General features: G+C 50.6%; 1 protein-coding gene across 2 annotated transcripts in view; it reads left to right on the top strand.

The window, feature by feature from the left end:
• The window catches only part of cdk5rap2 (CDK5 regulatory subunit associated protein 2), a 44,184-nt gene that overhangs the window by 18,287 nt on the left and 8,397 nt on the right, over positions 1-17,500 (top strand). For both annotated transcript variants that reach the window (XM_062553736.1, XM_062553737.1), the window contains exons 24-37: positions 1-78; positions 489-628; positions 3,486-3,608; positions 3,740-3,849; positions 6,226-6,303; positions 7,076-7,132; positions 7,406-7,554; positions 8,208-8,766; positions 8,864-10,625; positions 11,685-11,768; positions 12,653-12,995; positions 13,505-13,725; positions 14,679-14,739; positions 16,338-16,492. The exon at positions 1-78 is cut by the window's left edge and continues 35 nt beyond it. In XM_062553736.1, coding sequence (XP_062409720.1) covers positions 1-78; positions 489-628; positions 3,486-3,608; positions 3,740-3,849; positions 6,226-6,303; positions 7,076-7,132; positions 7,406-7,554; positions 8,208-8,766; positions 8,864-10,625; positions 11,685-11,768; positions 12,653-12,995; positions 13,505-13,725; positions 14,679-14,739; positions 16,338-16,492 — 3,920 coding nt within the window. The remainder of the gene's footprint in view (positions 79-488; positions 629-3,485; positions 3,609-3,739; positions 3,850-6,225; positions 6,304-7,075; positions 7,133-7,405; positions 7,555-8,207; positions 8,767-8,863; positions 10,626-11,684; positions 11,769-12,652; positions 12,996-13,504; positions 13,726-14,678; positions 14,740-16,337; positions 16,493-17,500) is intronic.

Here is a 17,500-nt window from a genome sequence, read left to right on the forward strand (position 1 = left end):
GGAGGGGCTTAACCGCTCTCTGAGGGCGGAGCAACAGCTCTACTCCAACCTGGTGCGCTCTGTCAAACAGCAGGACAGGTGAGCCTGTGTGTGTGTGTGTGTCTGTGTGTCTGTGTGTCTGTGTGTCTGTGTGTCTGTGTGTGTTTCTGTGAGGGAGAGAGAGGGTGTGTGTCATTCCCAATGTCTCCTGAGCATTACCCAGAAGATGTCATAAATACTATCAATCACATCAGTGAGTGGGAGCAGACTGTTATGACTGCGCTACTAATGTGAGTGTCTGTGTGTTCTGCCCTCTCAGTGCTCTGTCTCCAAATAGACAAAGGGGCAAGCCATTGCATTAAAGAAAGGTCCCAGTGAAGAGATTTCCTAACCATTCTAAGCATTACCAGAGTATTGTTATAAGTGCGTCATCAATAAGGGTTGTGCAAGACTGCTGTGCTAATGTGTGTGTGTGTTTGTGCTGTGCGCGTGTGTGTGTGGTGTTACAGTGCGTCACGTCTGCAGTCCCTGCAGCTGGAGCTCACCGCCGTGCAGCTCCTACGCCAGCAGCTGGAGTCCAGCATCCAGGCCAACGAGCAGCTCCGGGAGCAGCTGGAGCAGGACCTGCAGAGAGCCAATCAGAGAGAAGGTGCGGTAGAGGGACAGGCCTGACAGCCAATCACAGGGTTTGGGTGCTAGTAATGCCAGCCAGTCACTGGCACAGAGGGGAAATCCCCATGAGTCCATGGATACTTGAAACTTCTATCTACTCTCGATTACCTCAGCTTAGTTCCGGCTAAGATATCGTGTGGTGTTCTAAATGGCTGATGCACTTTTTGGTTCATGTTGTAGGTATACATAACTCGGTGGCTTCATATAGCACCTATATCAGTAACTCATGCACGCAAACTCCATCATCCCCCCCATCTGTAGGAGTTTGTTTTTGTTTGTCATTTGTTTGTTGTTTAGGGCTCATAACAAATAGGTTGTTGTGCTGCCATGCAGTGAGTGCTCGGAGACGCACAAAAATAACCTCTCAGTACTAACTGTCTGCTTTGTTCTTTTAGTTCTCATTTCTCCTCATTTCACTGCTGTCTTTGTTCCCTTAGCTCTCCGACTCACACACACACACACACACAGATACACACACACACACACACACACACACACACACACAGATACACACACACACACACACACACAGATACACACACACACACATACACACGCACACACACACACACACAGACACGCACACACACACACACACGCGCGCTCACACACGCAAACACAGCCCAAAGCCTGTCCTCCTTGTCTGCTCTTTCCTTCATCTCCAGTCGTCTGTAATCATTTCATCCCTGCTGATAAAGCCACTGTGGAATAAAACTGCATGCTTGTTTGTCTGTCTGTCTCTGTCTGCATGCACACACACACACACACACACACACACACACACACGTAACGGCAAACTTATCACCTCTGAATCTGAATGCCACGCACCCTTTTGAGGCACAATCGTGTCCGTCTGTGTTTGTCAAACGCAAAAGCACACTCACGGTCTGCCCATGTCTCTTTCTCACTTATATAACACGTGCAAACTCACTGCACACACCACTCTCTCTCTCTCTCTAACACAATGCCTCCATCTGCTCTGCCCGTGCATGAATGTCCTGCATGTCTGATTGCTTGAGTTCACCTTTTCAAAAGCTGTCATCAGCATTCTGTCTCCATCATCACAGATCACACATTCACTCACAACAGTGTGTCCTGTGTACATTAGCACTGCATGCACACACACACACACACACACACACACACACACACACACACACACACACACACACAAAGTTGTATGTCCATATGTGTAGTGTTAACTCCAGAACATTAATCAAATTAAATCTTATTACCTTTAATATAGACAGCAGATTCGTTAAGTATGTGTGTCTGTCTGCGTATGCCTTTGTAGTCGACCTGATGAAGCGTTAATCCTTCACTACCCATCTGCTTAGAGTGCCCATTTCCATGGAGATGCCCTTTCACCCCGCCCCCTCCAGGGTGGCATTATAAATAGGCTTTGCGTAAACATGACCTCGATCAGGCAGGCAGAGCGCCAGAGTCAGAGTCAAAGGGGGGGGCGGGATGGTGTGTGTGTGTGTGTGTGTGCGTGGAGTGGGAGTGGGGGTGGGGGGGCTGTGAGGAGAAAGATTACTGATCTTTTGGACGCATGGCCTTCAGCAGTTTGGCTGTTGTTCTCTGTCAAAGGCTTTTCCATTACTCAGGCCCAGAGAACACACACGCTCATGCCCACAGCTATGAATGTAAAGGCCTGGTCGTATGGAACTGGGCCCTGGCCCAGATTGCACAGATGTACATAATTGGGGGGGGGGGGGGGGCATGGCGGCATGGCGTCATGTTTGAGCATGAGTCTTTTCCTTATGCCTCATGCAGTGTGGCTCATCTGTGCTCTGTGTCGTGGCTGACCCCTACTGGTGTGAGCAGCGAGATGTCGAAGACATTTAAGCAGTCTGGCCGACTGCAGACACCGTTTTATTATCTGTTCTGAAATAGAGGTGCAACTCGACAGAAGCTAAGCTGTTTTTATCCAGACTAAAATACAGTGACACTGTTAGGAAGCAAGTGAAATATCTGCCTGTGATGCCAGCATCACTTTCACTGCAGCATGAGCTGTTGCTTGATGGGGAGCACAGCTATGTCTGTCATTTTCAGTAGGTAATGCATGTAAATGCAAGTAGTATGCCATTCTGTAAGCGTCTTAATGCATTATCCCCTATGTAGTGAGAGAGTGTACAGATTAATGTCAGCCTACTTGTTCCGTACTTCACAACATAATGTTTGCTAATATGAAATCTTACCAGTGCGAGTAGAGGTGAGGTATAGTTTGTTTATAGTATCTGTATGACTGGAATCCATACGTCACACCACTGCCATAAGCAGCAGTCCACTAGTCTAGGACAAAATGGCTAAAAGCTAAACAGGCTAGACATTCCTATGTTTGGCGGTACTTCACCAAAAATGAGACCTGTTGTTCCGCAGTTTCATGCAAGTTGTGTGCAGCTGTATTAAAGTACAATATAAGAGCATGTGCAGGGTCCCTTTGAGTCATGGAATTTCTGGAACATCATGGAATTTTAACAAAGTCTATTCCAGACATGGAAAGTCAGGGAATTGTATCATTGTTCAGAGAAAGTCATGATGGAATATTATGTATTTTTTTTGTGGTAAAAGTTTTAAATTTACTTGCCAAAATACAATAATATATACGACCACCACTGTATCAGTCATAACGGCTAGTCAACTGGTCAAAAACTTGTCAACTGGTAAAAATCAGTTGCCGTGAAACCCCTAATGGAAGCTTGTGTAAGTCTGTGGTTGGGACCTAAATGGTTGATAACTGCAGAGCTGCAATGAACTCAGCACCGTAGAGGTTGTGCATCCAAAGTGATTGTGTGTGTGTGTGTGTGTGTGGTGTGTTTGTGCGCGCACAGGTGAGGAGCTACAGAGTGTGCGCTCTGCCCTGGAGGAGGCTCGGCGCTGGAACGCGTCTCTTCAGACCCGACTGGGCCAGATCCAGAGCCGCGGCGGAGGAGTTGGGCAGGCCAACGACACTGGTCAGCACCTGGGACTCACAGTAGACATGACAAGGCTGCATAGTATCAATTTGTCCAATGGCCTACTAAAGGGCCCATGGTGTGTGTGCGTACTGAATGAGTCATTGTTGTGCTTTGTGTTGTCCGTGTAGGGGACTTCCCAAGTGTGATCGCTGATCAGACTTCCTACATGAGCATCTGTTTGGGAGAAACTGAGGAGACAGAGTTGGACCAGCTCAGTGTATCTCAGCTCAAACTGAAGGTAAACTCACTCAGTCACGCACACACACACACACATTTTTCATATCTACATCCTTTGCATAGCACAGACACTTATTCCGTCTCTCCCAATACAACTCAGTACCAGTCACATATCATGAAACACATATAAACCGCTCACAAAAAGTAAGGAAACTTGACTTTGGCCCATTATATCTCCACTTTTATAATACTAATCACTAAAGTGTTTTATGTCATTTTCATCGTTTATTAGTCACCTTTACAATGAGGTACAGCTTGTAAGCATTGGGCTCCCATGGAATGAGCAACACAAGCAAACGTGTAAGTAGTGTCAAATGTGCCAAAATGGCCTGTTATGCTGTTGGAATTCACCTTTGTTACCAGCATTGATGATTGCACTCTCCCACAGAAATGAGGAAAACAAAACATGTTAGGCATACATTCGTTCATTTTATACTCAGTGTCAGGGTCCTCAGTAGGGTGTAGAGGATCCATATGCAGCCACAACAGCTTGGCACCTTCTTCTCATGCTGGTCACCAACCTGGCTACATTCTGCTGTGGGATGGCATTCCATTCCTCGATAAGGATCTGTTAAGTTAGCCAACCTGGTTCTGTTGCTGATCCCACAAGTGTTCAATTGGGTTGAGGTCTGGACTCATGTCACGGCAGGCCATTCTATCCTCTCCACTCCCAAATTCTGGAGGTACTCTCTGATGATCCCAGCTCTATGGGGGCGAGCATTGTCATCCTGGAGGATGGCATTTAGTCCCATATTCTGGAGATATGGAATTGCCACTGGCTCCTGAATCTCATCCCGGTATCTAAACTCACCTGGTAGCACTTGAAGCCCAAAACGAGATGTCTGGCAGCAGAACCCTATTACTGGCCATTTTGGCACATTTTTGGTTGGCACTACTCAGACATTTGGCTGTATTGCTCATTCCATGATTGCCCTATGCTTACAAGCTATACCTCATTGTAAAGGTGACAAATCAACGATAAAAATGATATGAAACACTTTACTGGTTGGTATTACTAAAGGGGAGATATAATGGGCCAAAGTCAAGTTTCCTTACTTTTTGTGAGCAGTTTACATTGCTTAGATTGGATTCTTCCTGTTGGGTCCATATTGGTAAAGCCATGTTCTGAACGCCCTGTTTTCCACATTGACCATGCATTTGCAGTTACAGTAATTGTTTAGTACTTAAAGGGATAATCCGGAGTGAAATGCATTTTAGATAAATTTTTCGGACTATTGGGAGTACATACGTTGAGTTGACACCAAAACCATGTCATTCGGATGTATTTTGAGAAAGTTCGAGTTCACCGTTTTTAGCCAAAACTCGAATGAATTTAATCGAGTCAGTACCTTCCGGAAATGTCGCTGCGGCAGCTGCGCAACGCTTCCACAACACTTTACTAACATTTCCGGAAAGGTACTGACTCGATTAAATTCATTCTGGACTCTCTATCCGACCACATAAAGACGTGGGGATACTTCGGTTTGGCTTTAGGGACCCTCTACTCACTACCACGTAAGTGTAGTGTTGTTTGGAACAGTAGAAGAGGTATAAAAATAGCGTTTTGTAGTGGCGAAAGGACCTGCCCCGGTCACTTACAGGCTAACGAGTTTTGGCTAAAAACGGTGAACTCGAACTTTCTCAAAATACATCCGAATGACATGGTTTTGGTGTCAACTCAACGTATGTACTCCCAATAGTCCGAAAAATTGATCTAAAGTGCATTTCACTCCGGATTATCCCTTTAACACAATGCCAAACCATTGAACACACCAGTGGTTTAACCGAATGATTAAAAGAAAGCACGCCAGGCCTAGATAACAAGCTAATAGTGATGTCCTGGCTCAGGTTCAGCTTCCAGTTATTTCAAATGTTTGCCAGCTGTCTCTAGTCAATAGGAGTTCGAAAAAGCCCTTTGTTATTCTGTGGTAAGTAGGTCAGTTTGGCAGCCGGTTTTAATCAAACAAATAAATGCCGAGCTAAGAAGAACCTCCACGAATCCCCGCTCCATAAAAGGAAAAATCTTTATATGAAGGCCACAAAGCAAAAACACGTTCGGTTTTTAAAAGCGGACTCGATTGAAACATGCCAAACCTGAAGGGGCCGAGAGGCAGCTGGGGCCCAGGTGGAGCCCCTCCGAGCCCCCAATCACTCCGCCCCCATCAGGAGCACCACACTGGCTTGTGGGTAATGTTTAGAGTAGACTCTTGATCTACATGTGTGTGTGTTTGTGTGATTAAGACTGGAAAGGTGATCTGAATTGAATACGCATTCTCTCCTTTTCAACTTGCCCTCTCTCTTTCTTTTGCTTTTTTGTCCATTCTCTCTTTCTTTCTTTCTTTCTCCCTCTTTCTCTCGCTCTCTCTCTCTCTTTCAGGTGGCTGAGTTGCAGGCCTTGAACGCTGAGCTGCAGAAGAAGGTGGCTGTTACCCCCGAGCGTCCACCTCACAGCCAGGTGACTATTAACACTAACGCTGCCTTTAATCTCTGATCCCATTAATCCTTAAGCGCGTCTGTGCACGTCTGCGTCTCTGTGTCTAGTGGAAAATCCAAATCACTCCCTCTAGCTGACGTAGGTCCTGTATGCATGTATAACATAGTACCACCAGTACTCTACTGTACCTCCTTCTTTGTACCTTCACTATCCCTAGGTGCTCTCTCTTTCTCTCCCTCCCTCTCCTTCTCTCTCTCTCCCTCTCTCTCCCTCTCCCTCTCCCTCTCTCTCTCTCTCTCTCTCTCTCTCTCTCTCTCTCTCTCTCTCTCTCTCTCTCTCTCTCTCTCTCTCTCTCTCTCTCCCTCCCTTTCGCTTCCTCTTCTTAGGTCAATTATCTCTCTTCCGCAGCTCCTTTCTATGTGTAGAAGATCTCTAGTGCCAATTAACATGCCTGTTTTTGCTGTAGAGAGCATGCTCTTTTAAATGTGTGTCTGTTCCTCCATCCCGCCTAACCTTGCTGTTTTCTCCTCTCTCTGTCCCATACGCCGGTTTTTCTTACCCATGATCACCCTGCAGTCGCTGTGGTATCTTCTGTTCTATCATGACGGGGCTGTGTGTGGGTGTCAACGTGTGCTTATGGAAGAGAGCATATGTGTGTTTGCATATGCGTTTGTGTGTGTGGCTGCGTGTGGGGAGAGTATTCCTTTTTCCTCATTGCATTTTACGTTCTGAAGTCATGTGTGTGTGTGTGTGTGTGTGTGTGTGTGTATCACCATCCATCCCATTGCTACAGCGAGCAGAGATAGCGGAGCGGGATAACGCAGGGAGGCAGAGGAGCGTACACACACAGGTAGGTGACACACACACAGTTAAGCTTCATACAGTCACTTCATTCTTCATGCACTGGGACACATCTGCAATGACGTGTGTGTGTGTGTGTGTGTGTGTGTGTGTGTGTGTGTGTGTGTGTGTGTGTGTGTGTGTGTGTGTGTGTGTGTGTGTGTGTGTGTGTGTGTGTGTGTGTGTGTGTGTGTGTGTGTGTGTGTGTGTGTGTGTGTGTGTGTGTGTGTGTGTGTGTGTGTGTGTGTGTGTGTGCGCGCGTGTGTGTGTGTGTGCGCGTCAGGTGGGCGGTGTTGCTCGATCACCTGATGGAGGCAGCAGTGAGAACGTGTCGTTGCTTGGCCTGTCTGCAGTACACCTCAGCATCCAGCATGAGGTGCTGCTGAGCGACCACTCGTCTGATCACAGGTCCCAGACCTCCTCACCCGTCAGGTCAGTCTCCCACCACTGAAGAAGTACCCGCACACTGTTGCTGCTGCCCCCGAAACGATTTAATGACCCAGCGTTTCGACCAAAGATGGTCCTTGTCAGGTGAACATTAAATCATTAAATCACTTCGGGAGCAGCAGCAACAGTGTGCGGGTACTTCAGTTTTTCGGTTTTCATTTTACCTCGCACCTGTACAAGTTCGATGTGCGTGCACTCCCTGCAACTTCAGACTCCCATCACTGCAATAAAACATCACAAGCATGTAAAACTACACCAGTGCACCAGTAAACATTCACAAGAGTTGGGTTTGCTCAGTAAATATCATTGAACCATTTCCTGAGGCTTTCCACATCCTGATCATGCATGAATAGTTTTGGTCCCTGTAATTTAGACTTCAGAGAAATTCTAAATTCTGACTTGCTCTTTTTTGGTGGTACTTAAATGTGCCACAGAGATTTGATACTTTCATTGAGACGCATACTAAATACACATCTGTTGCTGCACAAACAACGTGTTGAACGTTTAGTTTTACAATTTTTTTAATGTCATTGACACAGTTTGTGTGTGTGTGTGTGTGTGTGTGTGTGTGTGTGTGTGTGTGTGTGTGTGTGTGTGTGTGTGTGTGTGTGTGTGTGTGTGTGTGTGTGTGTGTACAGATGGAGTCAGAAGGAGCAGCGGTCCAGAGAGAGCAAGGAGAGTGCCGACGCCTCCTGTGACAGCGACGGGCCCGGCATCGGCGTCGACCTCCGCCACACCATCCAGCGGCTGCGCTCGGAGGCCCGGGGTCACCGGCAGGTCATCCGCCAGCTGAAGGAGCAGCTGCAGTGCAGCTCGGCCCAGTCGGACGGCGCCGGCACTGGCACCGGGTTCGACCCGGAGCTGATCGTCAGCATGGCCCGCGAGATGGAGCGGCTGAGGGAGGAGCACGAGGCCTCGAGCCGCCGCGCCCGCAGCCTGGAGGGCAAACTGCTGCAGGAGATCGAGGAGAAGGAGAGGAGGAGCCGGGAGAGAGAGAGGAGGGATGAGGAGAGCGAGGGAGGCCAGGGGGAGGCGGCGCGGAGAGAGAGGGAGAGACGAAAGGAGAGAAGAGAGAGAGGAGTAGGGGAGAGAGGCGACCGAGAGGAGAGGGGGGCGGAGAGTCGAGATGATGAGAGCGCCTCCTCACAGTCCAGCTCCCCATACAGGCAGACGGTCAACCTCATGGCCAAACACACCGTAAGAGTCAATCTTATTGGTCCTTTGACAGAGACACATAGCCTAGACGTTCATCTGTGATTGGTCTGATTGCTAACGGTAATTGTTTGTCCCCCAGGCTTACGTGAAGTCGAGGCTGCCTGTGCTGGCCCGCTCCAGCAGACAGGCCGAGAGGCCGGGAGTGGACCACCCGGTGTGTGACGGGGGCCCGGAGTCGTGGGCGCCCTACCCGGCGCAGAGGAGACTGCTGGGGGCCGAGGATCAGCCGGCGTCCCCGAGATCCTCCCAGCACAGCAGCCCGGGGACCACCAGCTCCAGCCGCAGCCCGGCGGCGCGCTCGGCCCAGAACCCGGGCCTGGACGGGGAGCTGGTGGTGAGCCTGGAGCTGGAGACCCAGCTGGAGCTGCTGCAGCAGGAGTGCCAGGAGAAGGAGGGGCTTCTGCAGAGGAAGGCGGAGCAGTGGGACAGACTACAGGCGGAGCTCCAGGAGAAGGACCGGCTCATGCGCGAGTACCTCCAGGCGCTGAAGGCGGCCGAGTCCACCATCGCCTACCTGACGGCCTGCAGCCTGGACGCGCAGAGCGGCGCGGCCCCCGGCGGCCGTCTCCAGAACCAGAACCAGGAGCAGGAGCCGCAGCCTCTGGGTCTGAGTTCCCGGCTGCAGGAGTGCGTGAAGAGGGTCGAGGAGGCCATCACCGTCCTGACTCAGAGCGAGTCGGAGGCGGCCCACTCTCACGCCCCCGAGCTGCTGGCCCGGCTGGAGGAGCTCCAGGAGGAGGTGCAGGCGCTCCGGGACCCCCAGCAGGTGCAGCGGCAGGCGGACGCCATCCAGGAGGCGCTGTGGGAGCAGAGCCGGCTCAACGCCGAGCTGCAGGAGCGCCTCAGGGCTGCCGAGGCCCAGCTGAAGGCCTACGCTACCGCTAACGCTAGAGGCAACCTTGGCCCCACTGCTGGAGATGCCACTGCTAGCACTGATGCTAACAGTGCTAAAGCAACTGACAACAAGCACAGAAGCCCCGACAACAAGCACAGAAGCCCTGCTAAAACCAAACCGGGTAGCAGTGCTAACGACGTTAGCATGGCTGCCGAGAGTCCCTCACTTAGTCCTGATTCGTCTAGTGCCTCTACAGGCCAGGAGGGTAACAACAACAACAGCAGCTGCAGTCCAATAGAAGTGGAGGGACTGCAGAGCGGCAAGAGCCGCAGAGCCCTTCCCAAGATGGCCGACCTGCGTGGCAGTGCGCAGAGAGAGGAGTGTTGGCGCGAGTGTGTGCGTGCTGCGGAGGGGGCAGTGGAGGCTCTCGTGGCCTGCTGCTCCAGCGCCGACCCAAGTGACCTTTCTGACCCCCAGCGTGCCTCTGACCTCTCGGCCGCCTCCCCTAACGCCGCACTGGCCCAGCAGCTGACCCGGCTCCTGCACGTGCTGCACCAGAAGAGCAGACTGGACCGGCTGGCCCCCGCACACACGTCCACACCCAAGGTCCAGCTGCTGAACCCTGGGCTGATACTGGTCACTCCACCTCCGGAGGGATCCATCCCCCAGCTGCCGTCGGAGATCGGATCGGAACACAGCCCGCTCCCGCACGCCCAGCAGAGCCCCTCAAAGTCCAGGCCTCCGTCTCATTCCGGCTCGGCCTCCAAGAACCAGCACAGTCCGACCAAGTCCCGGGCCCAGTCCCAGTCCAGCCCGGCCCACCAGAGCACGCAGGTCCCGGTGAGGTCCAGAGCGCAGGCTGGCCAGAGCCCTCAGGACCTGCACCACAACCTGCTGCTGCTGCTGCAGCTCTTCAGGGAGCGCGCACACAGAGTGGGCCTGCTGGAGGAGCAGCTCGCCAGCCTGCAGGACAAGATGCAGGCTTCCCAGGCTGCCAAGCACAGAGGTACGAGCTCTTTACACACACACACACACACACACACACACGCACGCACATATACACACACACACTCACACTCACACTCACTAATATATGGAGGAACACACACATACTGTACACACACACACTCACTAAAACATGGACACACACACACACACACGCACACTAAAGCATGGAGATAAACACACACACACACACACACACACACACACACACACACACACACACACACACACACACACACACACACACACACACACATAAAGGCCTATTCAAAAATCACTGTGCTGCTGCTGTTCAGGCTTGTAGTGAACTGAGCAGTGCCTGCCTGTGCTGAACCCAGCTAGAGCGTATTGTGGGTTGATGTGTACTGTATGTGTATGGCTCAGCTACAGTGTATTGTGGGGTGATGTGTATGTCTTGTCAGCATGTTACCTGTGCCTGAAATGCTTTGAAGCACCTTGCAGGAGAGGAAGAGACAAGGAAGGCGGGGATAAATGAAAGACTGAATGAATGAATGAATGAATGAAAGAAAGGCAAGATGGAGGAGAGTAGTGGGATACAAGAGAGAGGGAGCCAGAGAGATGTGAAGGTGCTGAGGGTCCTTCAGTACAGAGAGGATCAGGCTGGCCAACTGGCCAAACAGAATGGAGACAGAACAGATTGAGACATAGGCTGTCTCAAACCGCCTACTTGCACACTTCAAATACTTAGTTGAAGTGTATAGTGCAGATATTGGGACGATACTAACTGTCGAAAAGTAAGTGTGCACAACGCAAGTAAGCACTGTACTGACCAAAGTACAGTAATTTCCTGTGTATTAGCTGCATTGTGTATAAACAGGACAGTGTTTAATGCAAGTTAAAAGAAACAAAACAATAATAACGCCATATTAACTGTCCCTATGTATTAACCTCATAGCTGAAGAAATTTTGCAAAATCAATGTATAAGCTGCGGCTAATAGTTGGGAAATTGCGGTATGCGGTTCGAGACTCAGCCAGAGACCTACATGAGCTGCTCGGAGAGTATAGACGTGTCCCTCTAACGGCGTGTGTGATCTCTAGCGCCCCCTGCTGCACCAGAGGAGCGGGCGCAGGACCAGGGCTATGAGACCAGCGGGCGCAGCGAGCCGGAGGCCAGTAGCACAGGTATACACCTCCGTCACGTGACCTACTGTACGCCACGACCTCTCGAGCCCCTAACGGTCACCTCACCTCCACCTCACCTGCACCTACAGTGGCAGCACAGCGGGGCGATGGGGCGCTCTGGACGCCCACGTGGCACTCGCTCTCGCTCTCCAGCATGCCGAGAGTCATGCTGAGCATGTGTGGTCACTGGTCAGCATGTCCAATCACTGATCAGCATGTGTGGATATGCTCCGACTAACTGAGCATGTGCGGTCACTGGTCAGCATGTCCAATCATTGATCAGCATGTGCGGTCACTGATCAGCATGAAGCACGCGTGATTGGTGGAGATTAATGCATGTAGGGAGCGCCTTGAGAGCACCTGTTTGTCTGTCTGTCTGTCTGTGTTCAGCCTTTCCACTGATGCTCACTTGTGCATGGCTTTCAAGGATCCGGTTTTGGTTTATCCTTGTTGATCTTCCCAATGTGTTTGTGTGTGCGGTACTACTTCTTGCTGAGCTTTCTGTTGAGTCTAATGCTACAATGCTTCTTCAAATTGAAACTTAGTGCGTGTGTGTGTGCAATTGTGCATGAGCTTGCGTGTGTGTGTGTGTCTCTCCTGCTTGACTCATGACCTATCACTGGAAAGGTCCCCGACTTTGTCACTTTGGAAATCTCCACCCTCACAGGTGTGCTTTGTGTGTGTGTGTGTGTGTGTGCGTTTGTGTGTTTAAGTCCATTGCTGTACTTCTCTTGGGCTTGACTCATGACTTGTCACAGAAAAGGTCCCTGACCCTCATGTTTGACTTTACGTGACTTTGGAAAACTTCAGCCTCACAGATGTCTCTGCTTGGTGTGTGTGTGTGTGTGTGTGTGTGTGTGTCGTCCTCTCCCTCCCTCTGTCAGATGTGGACGTGGTGCTGGACACCGCCTCCAGCCGCTCCTACCCCAGCTCCCCTGGCCTCAGCCTGACCCCGCGACCCCAGGCTGACCTCTGCGACCCGGACGCCGGCGAGCCGGCCGCGCTCCGGCAGCAGCTGGCCCAGCTGCGCGCTCAGGTGGAGGGCCAGCACAAGGTCATCCAGCACCTCCAGGCCGGCCGCCGGAGGGCCTCGCTGCCCGCCGAGCTCCTGAGCCCCACCTGCGGGCCGGAGGCCGAGGGCGCGGAGGAGGCGGACGAGCGCAGAGGGAGGAGAGAGCAGAGGGGAACACCCAACAGGAGCTTCTGCCAGTCCGCCTCTCCCTCCAGGTCAGACGCTCCGGCCTGCTAACGACCCTAGTGTTACTCTTAGCGCTCATTAATATCACACTGCTGTTACTCTTAGCGTTCATTGATATCACAGTGGAAGAGCTGCACGCATAAGTGCTTTTGTTTGAAGTGAACCTGGACCACAGAACTGTATCAGTACTAGCACTGCACATAGAGATCCAGGTGTCTAGAATTGCATATGTTCTTTATGCTTCTATTTATTGTTCTATACAGGAATACCCATTAGACATATAATGACTTACAATCATTAGATGATATTATATGATATTATATGTCCAGAAATATTTGCAATGTGGTGAGGACAAATCACTCTAGTCTGTTGTAATATATACCATCACGCATATTGGCGCCTGTATTTACTCAAGAATACACAAGAGGGAGCTACAAGGCCAAGTAGTTGGAAATCCCATTAGAGCCAGTGAAGCACAAGCGTTTCCTTCGTTTTGATACACTAATGTGTCTGTTTGTGTGCACGTGTGTGTGTGTAGGATCGAGTCTCTGGTGCAGTCGCAGGCGCGGGAGCTGTGTGAGCTGCGGCGTCAGATCCGCGTGAGTGGGCTTCTGGGCGTGGAGCAGCGGCGCGTGCTGCTGGACCTGCGGGGGGCGCTAGAGGACATGCTGCAGGCCGCGCAGCAGCAGCCCCACCTGGGGCCACACATCCAGCACAGCCTGGACCGCAGCCTGGAGCTCCTGGACAACCTGCAGCCAGGTACACACACACACACACACACACACACACCTGGGGCCACACATCCAGCACAGCCTGGACCGCAGCCTGGAGCTCCTGGACAACCTGCAGCCAGGTACACGCACACACACACACATACACACACACACACACACACACACACACACCTGGGGCCACACATCCAGCACAGCCTGGACCGCAGCCTGGAGCTCCTGGACACGCTGCAGCCAGGTACACGCACACATATATACTGTACACACACACACACACACACACACACACACACACACAGTCCAGTCCAGCCCAGTCACCCTTACATACACACATGCATATCAATGTGCAGACAGATATGCAGGAGAGGCTAGAGAGGTTGCAGCCAGGTTCACTAACACACACACACACACACACACACACACAGGTGCCCAGTCACTCTTACATACACACATGCAAATCATTGCGTAGCACATTCACAGATACTCCCATAAACAACCACACAGGTAATGCTTGACCTGCTAGAGATGCTACAGTCAAGCGCACCTAGGAAATAGTGTGCACACACACACACACACTGTAATGTTGCCCTCCTCACGGGACCACACAGAACCTGGCAGCGCTGCAGCCATTTACTAGCCGTGCGCAGCCTTAAGAAATAAACACGTTTGGAATTCATGAGCCAGGTACACACACACACACACACACACACACACACACACAGACAACACACACACACTCCCCCACAGACTGACTGTCTGCTCCTCCTGCTCGGGCTGGACTGGCGCCCAGCGAGCCCACAGCCAAGTCCAAACACTGAGAGAATGGGAGAGGTAAACACGGGTGGGGGGGGGGAGCGCGCTGTGAGGCGGAGTTGGGGGGGGGGGGGGGGGGGGGGGGATGGGGGGTCTCTAGGAGTGCAGCGAGGTGTGTGATTTAGAGAGACACGAGTCTCATTACCCATCATCCTCTCTGTCTTACAGGAGGCACTTCACCCCGAGACGAGGGGCAGGGATTGGAGCACGGCTTGGAGCAGATCCAGAGGTGAGACGCACGCACACACACACACACACACACACACACACACACACACACACACACACACACAAGCACACTTAAATGGCATCCATATCATGTACACAGATCTGCCTGTATTGCCTCATAGCAGCAGAATTGTGTTCAGTTGTTCAGCACTGTCCTCAGTGCCAAGTGTTTTCCCTCTTTCTCTCTATCTCTCTCTCTCTCTCTATCTTGATCTCTCTCTCTCTTTGTCTCACACAGACACACACAGACACACATAGACACACACACACACACACACACACACACACACATACACGCGTGCAATCATACTCACACAGACATTCACAGCAGGTTTCCTTATCATGGATCTGTTTGTCCCAGTAGCTGACGGGCGTCTGCGTCCTCAGGCCATTTGAGTGCTGTGTGTTGGCCCATCAGGGAGAGCTCATTATGTGCCCCCCTTGTGCCTTGTGTCTGACCCAGTCTGACAGACGGCTGTCCTGAAAGCACTCGGGTTTCACTGACCTCATTATCAAAACACATACACACACACACACACACACACGCGCGCACAGACACTTATACACACACATTGGACAACTCTGGTGTCCATCGTGATTTTAGTGTTTTGTATTATTTGGTTGCACTAAGGTTCTCAGTGTCACCTGCTAAATACTTTATTAGCCTTTTAGCTTTCATTAGATATCAGTTTCATTATTCATTTATTTATTTATTTTTCATTAGTTGCACAAAGGGAAATTAGAATTGTACAAATGTGCCTTGGGTGCAAGATGCCTAGTGTTGTAAACACAGCTTCAGATGATAATTAATCATATTTAATAATAACAATATTTGCATATGCTCAGGGTATGAGTGTTGTAACTGAGCTCAGGTCATGATTGGTTGTGCGGGTGTGCGGTGGCCTGTACAGCGAGTGTGAATGTGAAAGTGCAGCTGCGCTTCTGGAGGAGGTGCAGTACCTGCGCTCTCAGCTGGAGGGCGACAGAGAGCAGCATCTGCAGCAGCTGGCCTACCTGAGCCAGCAGAACCAGAATCTGGCAGAAAACACACAGCTTCAGCTGGATCTGTGAGTGTGTGTAGTGTTGAGTGTGTGTGACTCTGAGTCTGCAGTGCAGTGTGTTTCCCCTCTCCTTGTGTTGACGCTGCCTCTATTTCCTCTGAGATTCTCATTCATTCTTTTAGTCTGCTCTAGATCAGCCTCCCTGGAAAAATGAACAAACATGGCTGCTGTTGCCATGGCAAAGAGGATTCGTCACCTGTATTGGTTGTGCCTGTGACGACTTTGATTTGTCTTGACTTTCTTCTATCTCACTTTCTTCACTGTGATGACTCTCATCGCAGTGCCTTTGTGTGCTGTGAGAAACGTTTGGATGAAAATGTCTCGACCACAACCGCAGACAACAAGGACATGTAGACTGGACCATACTGGAGAATTCGCTGTGTAAACAGTGACTAACACATGATTTTGACCGCACTCTCTCTTTCCCTCTTTCTCTTTCTCTCCCTCTCTCTCTTTCTCTCCCCCTCTCTTTCCCTCTCCCTCTCTCTGTAACTCTCTCTCCCTCTCTCTCTCTCTCTCTCTCTCTCTTTCTCTCTAGTGTGTGTTCGGAGCTGCAGCAGAAGTCTCGGCTCATCCGGTCCCTGCAGGAGCAGCTCGGCGTCAAATCTCCCACCAGTCACCAGGGCTCCGTCTCCAATGACAACAGTACGGCATCGTATCACAACAGCCCCCCTACTGGCCCCCGAGCCACAGGTACAGTAGGAGGAGCGCACACACACACACACACACACACACACACACACACACACACACACACACACACACACACACAAGCACATACGATTACATACTGTGCTGTATTATGCATACACTTCCGAAACACACATTCACACACAAATGAACTTCCATGAATACATGCCTACCCAGTTAGATTTGGAGGCACTGCATTAAGAAAAGCATGTTTTCTGTACTCTGTCATGTGGAAATGGATGTGTTTGAGATGTAAAGAGATAGAAGTTCTGAATGGGGCTCTTTGCTCTTTGTGTGCACATGTGTGAGGTCCTTGTCCGTGTTGAATGGAGTGTGATATGGGGGTATGGGGCATCGGTGATCTGATCCCTTTTTGGAGGCCGCTAGCTGGGAGGCACTCATATGAGTGATGTGTGTGTGTGTCTCTGCGTGTGTGTGTGTGTGTGTGTGTGTGTGTGTGTATCCTTGTTTCTGTTTGTGTGTCTGTGTGTGTGAGTGCCTGTGATGAGAAGCTGTAAATGAAGTACTTAGTCTCTGAATGGGGTCAGTTCAGGGTAAGAGTGTGGTGTACATGTGCAAGTGTGTGTGTGTGTGTGTGTGTGTGTGTGTGTGTTTGTTTCATTGTGTTTGTGTTTTCCATCCTCTAATTAAATATGGATATTTTTCCCTTTAAAGATTGCTTGAATCAATACCCACTGTCTTTAATGGCACTTATTTTGACTCGTAATCCTTTCTATACTTAACTTAAGTATGTGTGTGTGTGTGTGTGTGTGTCTATGTGTCTGTGTGTATGTGTGTGTCTGTGTGGAGAGTAAACCAGTATCTCATTACTGGTCCTCACAGATACATTATTCACCAGGCCTATCCGATTTAATCCCGACACTTGTGTGTGTGTGTGTGTGTGTGTGTGTGTGTGTGTGTGTGTGTGTGTGTGTGTGTGTGTGTGTGTGTGTGTGTGTGTGTGTGTGTGTGTGTGTGTGTGTGTGTGTGTGTGTGTGTGTGTGTGTGTGT

The sequence above is a fragment of the Sardina pilchardus genome, chromosome 14 (assembly GCF_963854185.1).
Source record: "Sardina pilchardus chromosome 14, fSarPil1.1, whole genome shotgun sequence".
NCBI lineage: Eukaryota > Metazoa > Chordata > Actinopteri > Clupeiformes > Clupeidae > Sardina > Sardina pilchardus.